The sequence below is a fragment of the Pyrus communis genome, chromosome 1, assembly GCF_963583255.1.
Source record: "Pyrus communis chromosome 1, drPyrComm1.1, whole genome shotgun sequence".
NCBI lineage: Eukaryota > Viridiplantae > Streptophyta > Magnoliopsida > Rosales > Rosaceae > Pyrus > Pyrus communis.
This window is the reverse complement of record NC_084803.1, coordinates 9,208,131-9,223,398: the sequence shown is the minus strand read 5'-3', so window position 1 is coordinate 9,223,398 and position 15,268 is coordinate 9,208,131. Positions and strand designations below refer to the sequence as shown.

At 37.6% G+C, this 15,268-nt stretch overlaps 2 protein-coding genes across 2 annotated transcripts; both read left to right on the top strand.

Annotated features, from left to right (window-relative positions):
• Positions 1–916: 916 nt before the first annotated feature.
• LOC137736869 (large ribosomal subunit protein uL18-like) lies at positions 917–4,298 on the top strand. Its single transcript, XM_068476175.1, has 9 exons — positions 917–1,037; positions 1,452–1,521; positions 1,612–1,703; positions 2,462–2,588; positions 2,681–2,760; positions 2,853–2,969; positions 3,323–3,457; positions 3,667–3,836; positions 4,003–4,298. The coding sequence occupies exons 1-9, from the start codon at positions 1,035–1,037 to the stop codon at positions 4,115–4,117; spliced, it is 909 nt and encodes a 302-aa protein (XP_068332276.1). The 5' UTR covers positions 917–1,034; the 3' UTR covers positions 4,118–4,298.
• A 135-nt stretch (positions 4,299–4,433) lies between these two features.
• On the top strand, positions 4,434–5,554 carry LOC137736878 (uncharacterized). Its single transcript, XM_068476187.1, has 2 exons — positions 4,434–4,925; positions 5,194–5,554. Exons 1-2 carry the CDS (start codon positions 4,753–4,755, stop codon positions 5,444–5,446), a joined length of 426 nt encoding a protein of 141 aa, XP_068332288.1. The 5' UTR covers positions 4,434–4,752; the 3' UTR covers positions 5,447–5,554.
• Positions 5,555–15,268: the final 9,714 nt, after the last annotated feature.

Sequence of the window (15,268 nt, the reverse complement as noted above, 5' to 3'; positions counted from 1 at the left end):
GTGTTTTTTTCAGGAAGTATTTTAAATGCTTTTGGGATTCAAAAATGTTCTTTTTAAAAACGCTTTTAATCAAGATGTTTAAAGATCATTTCTTTTGAAAATTTAATGTTATTAGAACGTTTCTAATAGTCCACAAAACTAAATTTTAAGTGCTACATATGATTTTTTTGTGCTCAAATAAAGCTGTCAAATAAGTTGAATGTCCTGCACTCTGTAAGTTTAAGAGACTTTCCATCCAGAAAGGGATCCTCTTCTTCTAATTTTCCAAATCAGGGAATCTGTATCGTTGAAATTTAATTCAATGGTTGAAGTTATTATAACTTTTAAAGTAGGCTTCTATTTATAACTGTTAAATCAAATTTCAACGGCATGTTTATATCCGTTAAATCAAATTTCAACGGCACAGATTCCCTGATTTGGCAGATTAGAATGAAGGAATCCGAAGAGGAATCCATTTCCTTTCTATCCCACTCTTCAAACATTTTTTTACTGTAAATATGTGTCTGTCAACATTTTTCCAAAAATGAAATATTTTAAGAAGTCGCATGATGAAAAGTAATAATGGGAATTCCGTGATCGTAATTATTCATCGTATATCGTATGATCAGAAATCATTTGAAATTTAAAATTATAAATAATATTTAATAAAAACTGATCGCATTATGATGAACAATCACGATCACAGAATTCTTAAGATTCCCAGAAAAAGAATCCGACTAAGATCTTCTGAAAAATATCTGGCGAGATCCTTTTCCTGAAGTATGAATCAATAAATTTCAATTCGTCATCTGAGTCAATAAATTTGTACTTGTCGAATCACAATTACAGAAACGGTTGGGAATGCTGTTATCAGCCCAAAGTCCACATCGAATCCCGGCCGTCCATCACATCACAAAAACCCTATTAAACCAAACATCACTTCCAGCCGTCGATCCTTAAATCCATTTGGCAGGTAAAAGCTCGCCTTCTGAATCCAAAAACCCTAGCCGGTTCTCTCTCATCGTCTCGTTGCTCTCGGCTGCTGATCTTCTGCGATGGTGAGCTTCCTCACTTCGTCTCTGTTACTTCCATTGAAAGTTCTCTGCCTGTGTTTGCTCGTTTTGTCTTGCGAGAAAATAGCATGATTATTTTCTGTTTGGCTACTCGGAAAATTGGTTAAAAGAGTACATTTTTCCTATCCATTTCATTAGCCCTACCTTTCAGTTTATGTTAAATTTCCCAATTAATTGATCTAAAATTTGAGCTTTTATGATTTCCATGATTATTATTTCTTGTTAGGGTTGGCATGTACTGTATTGATTTGCCTCATCGAGATAGATCTGCTGCAATGTTGTATCATTTTCTGAAACATTAACATTTTTTAGTGGGATTTTTGCTCTGCTGCATGAACTGTCCTTTGTTTGTAATTTTTAAGGAGTTTGTTAAACGGTTTGTTCAATTATTCGTCATAGGCTTTCGCCAAAGCTCAGAAATCAAGGGCCTACTTCAAGAGGTTCCAAGTCAAGTACAAGAGAAGGCGAGGTATTCATTTCGGCTTTTGCGATAAGTTGTTTTCCCATTTTGTTTAATGTTAGTGTACATTCTGATAATTTGAAAGCGAATGTTGTCCAGAGGGAAAGACTGACTACCGAGCCAGGATTAGGCTTATTAACCAAGACAAGAACAAGTACAACACACCCAAGTATCGGTTTGTCGTGAGATTTGTATCCTTTTGTCAACCACCATCTGGGCCTTTCTTTCATTGTATTCATCTTTTGTTAATAGTTATTTAAGGTTTGGCTGAACTGTCAATTTAGTCCCTGAATTATCACCTTAGTGAAAATTAGGTCCCTAAACTATTTTTTCAGAAAAATCAGTCCTTGAATTATAAAAATCTGCCAATTACATCCCTAATATTATATTCGAAGCTACTATATTCAATTTTCCATCATTTTAAGTCATGTTACTTGCATGAGATACACATTGGAGGGTAGATTGGTAGTTTTTCATAAAGAAATAGTGTATGGAGTTAACTTTGGAGGGTAAATTTGTATTTTCTTCATAAGAAGGACTGTGAGTTAACTTCGGAGGATAAATTAGATGTTAGATTTGCTACCTATATGAAATGTTGAGGGCTTATAGGCAAGAAAATGACGGTATTACACTCTAAAGTGTGTTAAGTGACTTAAATTGACGAAAAACTGGATAAAATAACTTTGAATATAATAGTAGGGATGAAATTACCAATTTTTAATGAATTTAGGGACTTATTTTACCCAAAAAATAATTCGGGAACCTAATTTTCCCTAAGGCAATAGTTCACTAAATCGGCACTTCACCTTTAAGGTTTTATAGTGTTTTTTGTTTTATAGATACCAACTTTGAATTTGAAATGGCTATTTTTTTTTTCTAATTACAATTTTGCTGATAATCTTGATTTTACCTCCATTATCCGTGATGCTCACCTTAACGTAGTTGTTAGACCAACAAGGATATTGTTGCACAAATTATATCTGCCAGTATTGCTGGTGATTTGGTTCTTGCTGCTGCCTATGCCCATGAGCTCCCACACTATGGGCTCGAAGTTGGTCTTACAAACTATGCTGCAGGTATTTCCACCGTTGTATTTATTTGCTTTCCCATTCTGGCTCTATACATATGAGTTACTATTGTGGGTTAGTAACCTTATTTTTATGATCAGCCTATTGCACTGGCCTTCTTTTGGCTCGTCGTGTGTTGAAGAAGCTTGAAATGGATGATGAATATGAGGGAAATGTTGAGGTAGTGTGTGATTATTTCTCTCTATCCCGTTTGATTTTCTTCATTGCAATTTATTTCCTGATTTTATTAAAAACATTTATCTGGTATTTCAGGCTACTGGTGAGGACTATTCTGTAGAGCCAGCTGACAGCAGAAGGCCATTCCGTGCTCTTCTTGATGTAGGTCTTATCAGGACCACCACAGGAAATCGTGTATTCGGTGCGTTGAAGGTAGAATACCATATTATGCTGCCAGTTTGTATTATGTGGTCAATTTTTTTTAAACATAATTCAGTTTTGTTCATTGTTTACACCGATGTGTTTTGTTGACGGTTCTGATTATCAGTTTTTATTTGTCAGTCATTATTCTTTCAATTGTCTAGCATTTTTTTATCTCAAGAAAACTTGATTAAAACCTTTCTTTTGGCGGATGTTGATGAATTGTATGTTAACCTCTGGTAGTACATCATTTTCATATTGCTTCCCTCGTTATACATTACATGGTCTTTTCCCCAATAAGTCTGAATTTTAAATCCACTTGGTATGTGCTTAAACCGATTTGAAAAATATTCAATTGATTGCAGGGTGCTTTGGATGGAGGGTTGGATATCCCTCACAGTGAAAAGAGGTTTGCCGGTTTCTCCAAGGATAGCAAGCAACTTGACCCAGAGGTTCATCGGAAGTACATCTATGGTGGCCATGTTGCTGCCTACATGAGGGTGAGTTGAATATTCATGTCATGCATTAGCATTAATTTGACTGGTTTAGAATATTAATGTAATTTGGTCAAAATTTTAGTTATTTGTTACTGAACTTGTATGGACGTTGTGTCCAAGAACAGTTAAGTATTCTTGTCAAGCATATCCATTTTACTTTACCGTTCATAAAATATTGATGTTTGATGCTCAAACTTACGTTTGTTTTTAAGACCTTGGCGGAGGATGAGCCAGAGAAGTATCAAAGTCAATTCAGTGAATATATTAAGAAAGGAATTGAAGCGGATAACATCGAGGAGTTGTACAAGAAAGTTCATGCTGCCATCCGTGCTGATCCTACAATTAAGAAGACTGAAAAGCCTGCTCCTCAAGAACACAAGAGGTAAAGTTTGATTGATTACTGTACATGCACAGTTTTCAATGTTTGAAATTGAGGCCTTGTTTCATTGCTTGCAAGTTAGTCACTTTGGAGGAGTGAATATTTGGTTAGTGTTCTTGCTCAGTAAGAAGAAGTTACCAAATGATTCCATTTTTCGTTTGTGCAACAGATACAACCTCAAAAAGCTCACCTTTGATGAGAGGAAGAAGAAGTTGGTTGAGAGATTGAAGGCCTTCAATGACGCTGGCAACGATGACGACAGTGATGATGATGATGAGTACTAAGCATTCAATCGGATATGTGGCCTAGTTTGTTTCCACCCTTAGGACATCTGTTGAATGAAAATCTATAAACTCTGTTATCTTTATAATTCAAACATTTGAATATGTGTCTCGTCAGGAGGTTCAAGTGAGAAGCGCTACTAAAGTTTTGACAAATGCTGTTATGCCAGTTATATTTTGTTTTCGCTTTCACTATTTGTGCTATCCGCCCACCCCTTGTTATCTTGGACTAGGTGAGTGAACGGTTGAATGTGTGGTCAAGTATCCAACGGCTTAGAATCCAATAACAAGGGGTTCCGGTGCATACTATTTTTCGGTTCATACTAAAAAAACCCGCTGACGGGTATATGCCGTATTCCCAATTTTTGATGCGATTGTAGGCTCAGTTGAGTTGGGGAGTGATACAGATGAAGGGAGGTTCGTGTTTCTGCAAGGAAATGACCTTGTTGATGAAAGGTGGTGAATCAACCATCCCATAGAAGCAGTTGGCCCACAAGAAGGGAAACCTTATCTGGATGCAACCAATGGATTTGCTTGCTCAATTACACCTAAATCTTCATTTTTCCAAATGAGGTTTTCCTCAGATCTTTACTATTGACTAGAAGAGTACAACATCGCTTCTAAGTGACAAAGAGATAATGGCGCATTCGCTAGCGTCGCCGCCACCTACCACTGCCGCAGCAACATCAATCTCAACAGCAGCGGCTAAAAAGACCACTCGTTTCCGGTCAGTGGGATTCCAAAACGTCAGGGCTTCCGATCAAGTTTCCGATGACTCCAATGCCGCGAACAATAATACCGTTCACAGGAGGTCAGTATTTGATTGTACATTCATGCCAAACACCTTCTATCCAACATGTGCATTTATATGTACAGAACAATGGTTGGCTCCTTATATTTAAATCATTACAATTCTTTTTTACATGGAAAAAAAACAGCTCGGCAAAATTGCAATGCTTACTCGTTAAAATCACGTCAAAATAGAGTAATGACTTCTTATTACATTTAAAAGAGTCGAGGATTTTCGCTATGAATCTTTTTTGTGACAAGCTAGTGTGATGTGGGGGTTGATGATGCAGGAATGTGGGTTTGGCTTTGGCGGGCGCTGTACTGAGCTTCACTGTGGGCGACCCAAATTCAAGTGCAAATGCGGCAGCCAGAAGGCCTCCACCGCCTCCGGCGGAGGATGAGAAGGAGAAGGAGAAAAAGGACCCGAACGTCAGTGGTGTTATAGCGAAAGTCCTAGCTAGCAAAAAGAGGAAGGAGGCCATGAAACAATCGGTGGCCAAGCTAAGAGAGAAAGGAAAACCGATCCAAGCGCCACCTGAATAGTTTCTTTCTTTCTTTCTTTCCTTCTGAAATTGAGTACCGCACTTTGGAGCTGTTTGTCATCCTTCCTTTAGGGGATACCAATATTTTACGAATCAAAGAGGGGCTTGTTTTGATGTGCATTCTATTTCTAATATTTGAGAGGTTTAGTACGCACGCGTTTTTTGTTGAAGATTCGAACCAAGAACCTTAAACACTACATGAGCACCATTACTGGATCATGGATAAGAGAGCGGCTGGGCTGCTTAGGCCATCTCCAACTGAGGGTTGGCCAGATGGCTCATTTTAGCCCTCTGGCCCTCTAAGATTCTTCAAGATATTAATATTTTAATAAACAATACATAGCCATATTTGCCTCCGTCTCCAACCGAGGACCAGAGGCCTAGATGACTCGTTTTAGTCCTGTCACAAAAAACCGTCTCCGATCGAAGGCCAAACATAATTTATTATTTAAAAACTACAACTTAAATGTTGTTTAAGTTTCATGTTGTTAAATGTTTTTTTTTTATGTTGGTTAATGTTATTAAAATTGTTTAATGTTGTTTCATTTTACTTAATTTAATTTAATGTTGTATAATGGCTTAGGAGGTTATAGAAAAAAATAGAATTAAAAAAAATATGAAACAAATTTTGTGAAATAGAAGTTATAGGGAAAAAAAAGGGGAAACTTGAAATAGGTCCAATTTTATAGCCTAATATTAGGATTAGTCCAATTTTTAGTTATTTTTGACTTAGCTCCAATGATTAGGATTCCATGTCAGCAATTTTTCTGATTAGGTTGATTTTTTTGCATTGTTATTACTATTTTACCCTCTTATAGATTTGGCACGTTGTCCATATATTACCCACGTTTTAAATTTTTATCAGAATTCAAATTCATTGTTTAGTGGTCTTTCATCTTTCTCCCAGATTTCTTGATAACAATTTTTGAATTTTGAATTTCTTATCAATCTATTTTTAAGGAAGGCTTAAACACACCATGCAGGAATACGTTTCTTCTCACCAGAATCGTATCTTGAAAATGATGCATAGACAAAGTTTCAAATTCAAACACTCGAAAACCAAGGTAAGAATTCGGATGGATTGGAGTTCCATCATTTCATCGCCAAATCCACAGTCAGAATCCCCCTAATCCCTTTCTATCATCTCTCATTGATATGCTTCTCATTTATTTTAAAAAAAAAAAAAAAAAAAAACCAATGCACAGAAGGTGTACTTCAGGGGGAAAAATATATGGTGAGATGTGCTCTATAGGTATACTTCAGGGGGAAAACAGGTATCAAAGAAAACTAATCCAATGCATAATTCGAAAAATTTTAAAATACCTGTTCTACAGGTTTAAACAATACCTGTTCTACAGGTATACCTACAGATTTGAAAGTCTTTAAACTACCTAAATAGAAAGGAAAACTGATCCAATGCATACTTCAGGGGGAAAAAATATGGTGAGATGTGCTCTATAGGTATACTTCAGGGGGAAAACAGGTATCAAAGAAAACTGATCCAATGCATAATTCGAAAAATTTTAAAGTACCTGTTCTCCAAGTATACCGGGAGGCCAGGACCCAATCTTCCCCTATTCTGTTTTCATCATATACTGGGAGAAATTTTATAGCTTTCATAGCTTCATACGGATTTAGGAGATTTGTTTCAAGGTTTCCGCTAGATACGAACCCAACCAATTTCAAAGATGGGAGGATAAGGTTTTTGAATAAACAGAGACAAATCTGCAAGAGACCTGATTAAGGGCTCTAATGGCACTTGTTGTAATTTTGTTGGTAAATTATGTGCATTTTAATTGCTGACATGGATGATTGTTGTACTTACTAACCCCCACTTATGCTTATGTAATATAAGTGGATTCCATTCAAAACAGGCTTATAAAATTGGACCCATATCAAAACACCCCAAAAAAAAATAGAATTTAAAATAAAATGAAACAAATTTTGTGAAATAGAAGTTATAGGAAAAAATGAAGTTTTAAAAAAAATATGAAACAAATTTGTAAAATAAAAGTTATAGGAAAAAAATATATGAAAAATAGAAGTTATAGGAAATTTTTTGTAAATAAAAAATAATAGTAAAACTATTAAAAAAAATATATTCAAAGAAAACCTGTTGGTTATAACCAATAGGAAATCCAACATAAGCAAAAAAAAAAATGGCCAACCCTCTAGCCCTCTCCGATTCCATAGAACCCTCTCAGATTCCAGAGTTCTCTGGCCTAGCCCTCGGTTAGAGACGGTTTTTGGGTTATTTTCGGCCCTCTGGCCCTCTGGACCCTTCGGTTGGAGATGGTCTTAAGGCCGCTTTCTCCTTGGTAATATTAGTTTTTTAACTTGAGCTCCATAAAAACAACAAAGCAAGCACAAAGGCCCAAACCAAAAACTGCTTATTTATAAATAAATCACGAGTTTCTTCCTAATACGCTTCCTATTAATCAATGAACCAATGGAGATGAATATTTCTTCAATTTTATATACTTAGATAGTGTAGTTCTCTGAAAGAATTATAAAGAAAAACGATGAGATAATTTAAACGAGAGAGAAAGGAAATTTGAGTGACGAGCGAAGCTCTCACATTATTTTAGCCTACTTGATTATGTTCGTGTCTGTTCTGTTTTCTTTATTCAAAATAGTATTTTAAGTATGCTTTATATTATGTTTGAATAAGGGATGTAAACTTAGAATTTTGAAGAAGTTTGATGTGCAACAATTCTCTTATTTGGATTTATAAACATAAAAATTTAGAATTTTTGCGTGAAAATAAATTTGAAATTTGGGATCTCCAATTCTCAAATTTGAATTCCATGTAAATATGTGTCATTTCCAAATTTCTATGAGTAACAGTTTAAAAATAAAAAAATTCCGTATTCAAATTTCATTGTTCTTTTAGGTTAATGAAACAATAAAATTCACAAATTTTAGAAAATAAAATTCACAAATTTTAGAAAATAAAATTCGGCATTTCTATTTCTGTAATTTTGAAATTCCTTAGTTTGAGAAATGCTAAGAGCATCTCGAATGATGGGCTCTATATGGAGCTGGAAAAATGATGGATATACCCCAATTTAGAGCTCTGAGAAATCTTTGGGGCTCTAAAATGGAATTTCTCCCAATGAGGGGCTATATACCTTTCGGGCTTTATATGAGGCTATATATTTATTTATGTAGTCATTTGATTACGTGGTCAATTTATTTTTGTTTTAGCTTTTTTTAAGTTGATTTCGGACATGTTATCTGTAATTTTATGAACTTTTCAACCTAAAAAAAAAAACAAATTCTGACAAAGTTCGATTTCATCACTTATGCACCGTTGGATTAGTTCTCTTACCTTAATCTCATGCACAGAGAGGCTAAGTCTTGTGTTTGTGGCATTTAAATAACTACATTGTTGTAACGACCCGTCCCTAAAGCGTTGATTTTTGTTGACCGTCTTGTCGTGTCACGTAAGATTCATTTCCTTGGCATATTCTTGTAGTACTCGTCGCTACGAACGCATGGGCACAAATGGAATCGAATTTGGAATTATAACGAAAGAGTTATTAACGAACGAAGTTGAGGGCAAATGGTCATTTAACCATAAATCTGGAAGGCTCCAGATTTTGTTAGAGCATCAATATGGTGCCACGTATGTGGCTATGATAGAAAGAAGATGACAAAAAGGAAGGGGGAAGCTGCCTAATCGATGAAAAAAGGAGGAGAGTGAACCAATGGGAGAGAAGAGAAATGAGGGAAATAAGGGTAGGAAAGAACCAACTCGGACCTCCCTTCGACCCGCAACCCAACCTGATTCTTACACACACCCCGACGTCGATTCCGGTGTTTTCTTGACAAATTGATCCTCGCCACCACCTACAACCTACTCAGCGACCTTCCATCTTCCATTTCCACCTAAATTCCACTTGTTTAACCCCATATTTTTGAAGAACGAAATCGATCAGTCTTAATGGGTGCACAACTGCAATTCGCCATTTCTGGAACCACCACCGTCGACCACCACCATGGTTCGACTCCTCTTGAACCCAGGAATAAGTACCAAGCCTTGGTTGGTGTGTCAAAACATTGAGGAAGAAGAATCGACAACCACTAATTTCAAAGGTTTTCGACGGATCAAGGGTGATTTGAGGTGTTTCCTGGCCGAATTGGACTTCTGCTCAGGTATGAAAGTTGTTCCTCTCATGAAGATCTGCATTCCTATAAAATTTGGAAATTTTTTGAGTTGTTGAATTTTCCAACGAGTCGGTGCTGCCGGCCACCATGTGGTGCAACGTGTGGCCTTCCGAGCTGCCACCTCGTGGTGGCTCGTGCGGCGATGCGTGGGGGAAAACATGAGGTCCCTCCTTAGGTTTTTTGACATGCCGAATTCGAATCCTCCGTCCTTTTTCCCAAATTCTAACGTTTTAGTAAAGTTTTACTAAATGATTTTCAACGTGCCGAATTCGAATCCACCGTCCGTTTTCTCAACTTCTAACATTTTAGTAGAGTTTTACTAAATGATCCCTAATTGTGGTTAGGTGCATCGGTGGAAAGTGACTCCATCCTCGCTAGCTCAAGCAACTCCCGTGCAACAAAATATATGTGAGTGGACCCCTTCTAAACTTACATATTTTCTTTATAAAATATTAGCCTAGCATACATTTCACACGTCATGATTTGAATATGTTTTATATATATTGTTGTTCTGGATTTCTATATTTACGGTTTACGAGATAGTTATGATTTATCGCACTTACGTTTTACCAAAGGTTATGAATTATTAGATTTTCATTTATGAAACTCTATGGATTATGAATATGATTTATATTACGGTGTCCGAATATGAGTTATGAATTAAGGGATTTTCATATATGGAATTCTATGGATTTACAAATGTGAATTATCATGGATTTATGTGTTGAGACTTTCAGTTTTTGAGCTCCAAATTCGATATGAGATTTGAGATATGTTTTCGGTGCTTATCTAGTGGGTTATCATACAACGCATCCACACAACACGGGTATCAGACGTCTATGGCCATAGGACACAGTTGAGGAGCAGTGACATATTTATGTTATACCCCCAGCTTCACTGCCGAAAGCAGTGTCAGACAGCTTCATTAGCCACGGTTAGTATCGGTGTGTGATGTATATATTTTCTTCTCCTGTGTAACTCGGAGTCATACAACTTCACCTTTGAGTGATGGGACCTACCATGTTTCTTCACTGGCGTAACCCTGGGGCCTCTTCATTGCCAAGAAGAATTGATCCTTCTGATAATCTTCATATCCTGTGTTTTATTATTAGACTATGTATTTTAAACGATGTTGCTCGTGATTTAGTATTTCTAGTTGCTAGTCTGTTGTGGTGTGATGTCTTTGAACTTTTGCCGCTATGTAACGGAATTGGAGTTTGTATTCTTCAGTTGTTATGATAAGTATGGTTGATAAGTTTTTCTCTATGCATTATCTGTTGGCTACTTTCAAACTTGTACTTATACATATGGAGAAAGAATTAGGAGAGATCGCTTGAAGAAATCTGTGACATTTTTTTCAGATCTGACAACAACCGGTGAAGTAGAGAGACTGTTTTGTAATTTATGCTCGACTGGAACTTGTTGGAGATCACCTTTCTCATTACCATCTTCTGTAATTTCTTTCGGGGGCGAGGACCCGAAAATCTGCACCAGTAAGCTTCCACCTGACATAAGATGGAGCTGATTTATTCTATAGGTCTATCCTACTCCCTGTTTGTTTTGATCAGTAGAAACCTTTGTAAACGTAACTAATCGGGATAGCAAGACGAATAAATTATTTTCCAAGAACAAGAGAAACCAAGCAAAACCAGCACCCCAGAGTGGCTCCATCCCATAAATTATGGTTGTTTCCGTTGCTGAAACATCACGCATCGCTGCAATCTGCAGTGATGAACAATTTTTATGAGGAACTAAGGTAAACAACCCCTCGAAAGTATTGAACAATTGATGATACAAGAAAGCACATCTTAATTTTCTAATTGTGTGCTTAAATTCAGTTTGCGAAACAATAGTAGAGTGTGAACCAAGGAACCCTACCTCAATCCATAAGCATAATCCGGTTGAAAATGCACGGTATAAATTGCAGGTATCCATGGAAATGCAACAATCCAGCCCCATAGCTCTGTCCATGTCCATGGTGATTGATTGGAATAGTCGGTACCATCCAACCACCGTCCGATGAAACCCCAACTTGTGGATCAGAGAGCAACAACACAAACCTCATACCCAAGAATTGCTAAGAAGTTTTCTTTCTTTGTGCTTCTAGAAATATGTTCAGTTTGAAGAATATGAATCTCAAAAATTTGCATTCAAGAAGTTCGAAAGATCTCCAACCTGAGAAAAGGGTAGTACTAAGAATAGTCTGTAACATGTTTCATTACGTGAACTCAGCTTTTATCTAAAACAATAGCATCAAGAACTGAACGGTGTCACGCGAACATTTGGAGGTGATCCACTGCTTCGAGCATAGCAACCCCGATAGTAGACATGAGGACTCCGATTCTCCAAACCAGGTACGAGTAGGTGTGGTTGCTCCAAGTACCATCAAGCAAAGGTACCGCGATAACCTGTTCGACATATCAGGATTTTACAAATGTACTCTTGCTCCGAATACCTTTCGTGGCTTTTGCCGGGATACAGTGGTATTAATGACAGAAAAACCGTAGCTAATAGAAAGTTCATGAAAACTTGTGGACAGACGAATAAATATCCGATGTAAGCAAACCAAGTGCCTCAAGTGTTAAGATATTTAGTTGTTTTTAATAAATTCCTATTAATTAGGAAGTCTGTTGCTTTTACCTATTCCTTAGGAGAATCCCAGATTATTAGGAGTTGTTAGTCGTGGGATTAGATATTGCTTTATTTTCTAGCTTTCAGTTATTAACATTTGTATTTAATTAGACTTCAAGTCAATGAATTAGCATCGCATTCCTCTTACTCATTCTGTAGCAAACTCAGTTTTTTAGGTTTTTCAACAATTGGCATCAGAGCCCCCCACTGGGGCCTGACTTGAAAAAGCAGCAGCTTTCATTCTTACCGCAGCAAGATATTCAATGGCTTCTGAAAACAGCTTTGTGCAACCCGCGATTCCACGCTTCGATGGTCACTATGATCATTGGAGTATGTTGATGGAAAATTTTCTGCGATCCAAGGAGTACTGGACTCTCGTGGAAACCGGCATCACTGAGCCCGCTAGTGAGACTGTCTTGACAGAAGCACAGAGAAAGACGTTGGAGGATCAGAGATTGAAGGATTTGAAGACAAAGAATTATTTGTTTCAAGCAATAGATCGTGCCATTCTCGAAACCATCCTCAAGAAGGATACTGCTAAAGACATTTGGGATTCAATGAAGAAGAAGTACCAAGGCACTGCACGGGTGAAACGTGCACAACTCCAAGCTCTTCGCAAAGAGTTTGAAATTCTTCACATGAAGGAAGGAGAGTCAGTTAATGATTACTTTGCAAGAACACTGTCGATTGCAAACAAGATGCGCATTCATGGTGAAAATTTGGAAGATGTTGCAGTCATTGAGAAAATCCTTCGCTCAATGACACGCAAATTTGACTATGTGGTGTGTTCCATTGAAGAATCGAATGACATTGATAGTCTTTCGATTGATGTGCTGCAAAGCTCACTGTTAGTTCATGAGCAGAGGATGACAAGCCATGTTGTGGAAGAGCAAGCCTTGAAGGTCATTACTCATGAAGGAACTACTTCTCTAGGAAGAGGTAGAGGGCGTGGGGGATTTCGAGGAAGAGGCCGAGGTCGAGGATGCCAACTTTCTTACAATCAAGGAACACAGTTTGACAAGGCGAGTGTGGAATGCTATCATTGTCACAAGTTTGGCCACTATCAGTATGAATGCCCTGACAAAGAGAAGGAAACCAAGGTGAATTTTGCTGAGACTGAAGGAGAAATGCTCTTGATGGCTTACACTGACAAGACGGAGCTTTCATCAGGTGATAGTTGGTATTTAGATTCGGGTTGCAGCAATCACATGTGTGGAAACAAGTCTTTGTTCTTTACTTTGGATGAAACATTCAGAGAAACTGTGAAGCTTGGGAACAACTCCTGCATTTCTGTCATGGGAAAAGGGGATATCAAATTCCATATGAAAAACAACACTGTGCAGACAATTTCTAGTGTGTTTTATATCCCAGAATTGAAAAGCAATCTCATTAGTATGGGCCAACTGCAAGAAAGGGGTTATATCATCATCATTCAACAAAGCCGGTGTCAAATTCATCATCCAGAGAAGGGCCTGATAGCAGAAGCAAAAATGACAGCCAATCGTATGTTCCCTCTGCACATTCAGTATGATGCTCAGAGGTGTCTCTCAACAAGAGTGCAAGATCCAACATGGTTGTGGCATCTTCGTTATGGTCATTTGAGTTTCAAAGGCTTGAAGACCCTACATGAGAAGAACATGGTGGAAGGATTGCCTAAGATTAATTGTCCTACAGAAATGTGTGAAGATTGTATTGTTGGTAAACAACACCGTGAGTCTTTCCCGCAAGGAAAAGCATGGAGAGCTGAGCAAATCCTACAGTTGGTTCATTCAGACATTTGTGGACCAATCAATCCAACATCGAATGGAAACAAAAGGTACTTCATTACCTTTATTGATGATTATAGTCGAAAAACATGGGTTTATTTCTTGCAAGAGAAATCTGAAGCTTTCATTGTTTTTAAAAGCTTTAAGGCTCGAGTTGAAAAAGAATCTGGGAAGTACAATCAGATCCTTCGTACAGATCGTGGTGGTGAATTTAACTCACATGACTTCGCAAGCTTTTGTGAATTGCATGGAATACGGAGGCAACTTACTGCTGCATACACACCGCAGCAAAACGGCGTGGCAGAAAGAAAGAATCAGACGATTATGAACATGGTGAGAAGCATGTTAATAAGAAAAAATATTCCGAAGACTTTCTGGCGAGAAGCAGTTAATTGGTGTATTCATGTACTCAACCGAAGCCCTAACCTTGCTGTAAAAAATATAACCCCACAAGAAGCTTGGAGTGAAGCCAGGCCATCAGTTGATCACTTCAGAATCTTTGGGTGTATAGCGTTTGCACACGTTCCAGATGAAAAGAGAACCAAGCTTGACAATAAAAGTGTGAAGTGTGTCTTTATTGGGGTTAGTGAGGAATCCAAGGCGTACAGGTTATATAATCCCATTACCAAGAAAATAATCATCAGTCAAGATGTATTGTTTGATGAAGAAAGCACATGGGATTGGAGCAGCACCAAACAACAACAAATTTCAATTGATCCTGAGGAAGTTGACGGGGAAATTGAACAGCCACTGCAACCTCCTCTCGAAAGTCAAGGGCATGAATCACAATTGCAGATTCCTGATCAGTCCCTTGGAGAAGTTCCACCAAGTTCATCAGCAAGTGTTTCAATTCCAAATGAAGATCAGGCATCCAGCTCAGAACCACAGCGACAAAGGAAAAGACCATCGTGGATGATAGATTATGTGAGTGGAGATGAATTATCTGATAAGGATACTACTGCTCATTTTGCTTTATTTGCAGGCTCCGATCCTATATTGTTTGCAGAAGCAGTGAAAGAAGAAAAGTGGAAAAAAGCCATGGATGCAGAGATTCAAGCTATAGAGAAGAATGAGACCTGGGAGCTAACTGATCTTCCTGAAGGGCAAAAAACCATTGGTGTGAAGTGGGTTTATAAGACGAAGCTAAATGAAAAGGGAGAAATTGACAAGTTCAAAGCAAGGCTGGTTGTGAAAGGCTATAATCAAGAGCATGGAGTTGATTATCAAGAGGTTTTTGCTCCTGTTGCAAGACATGA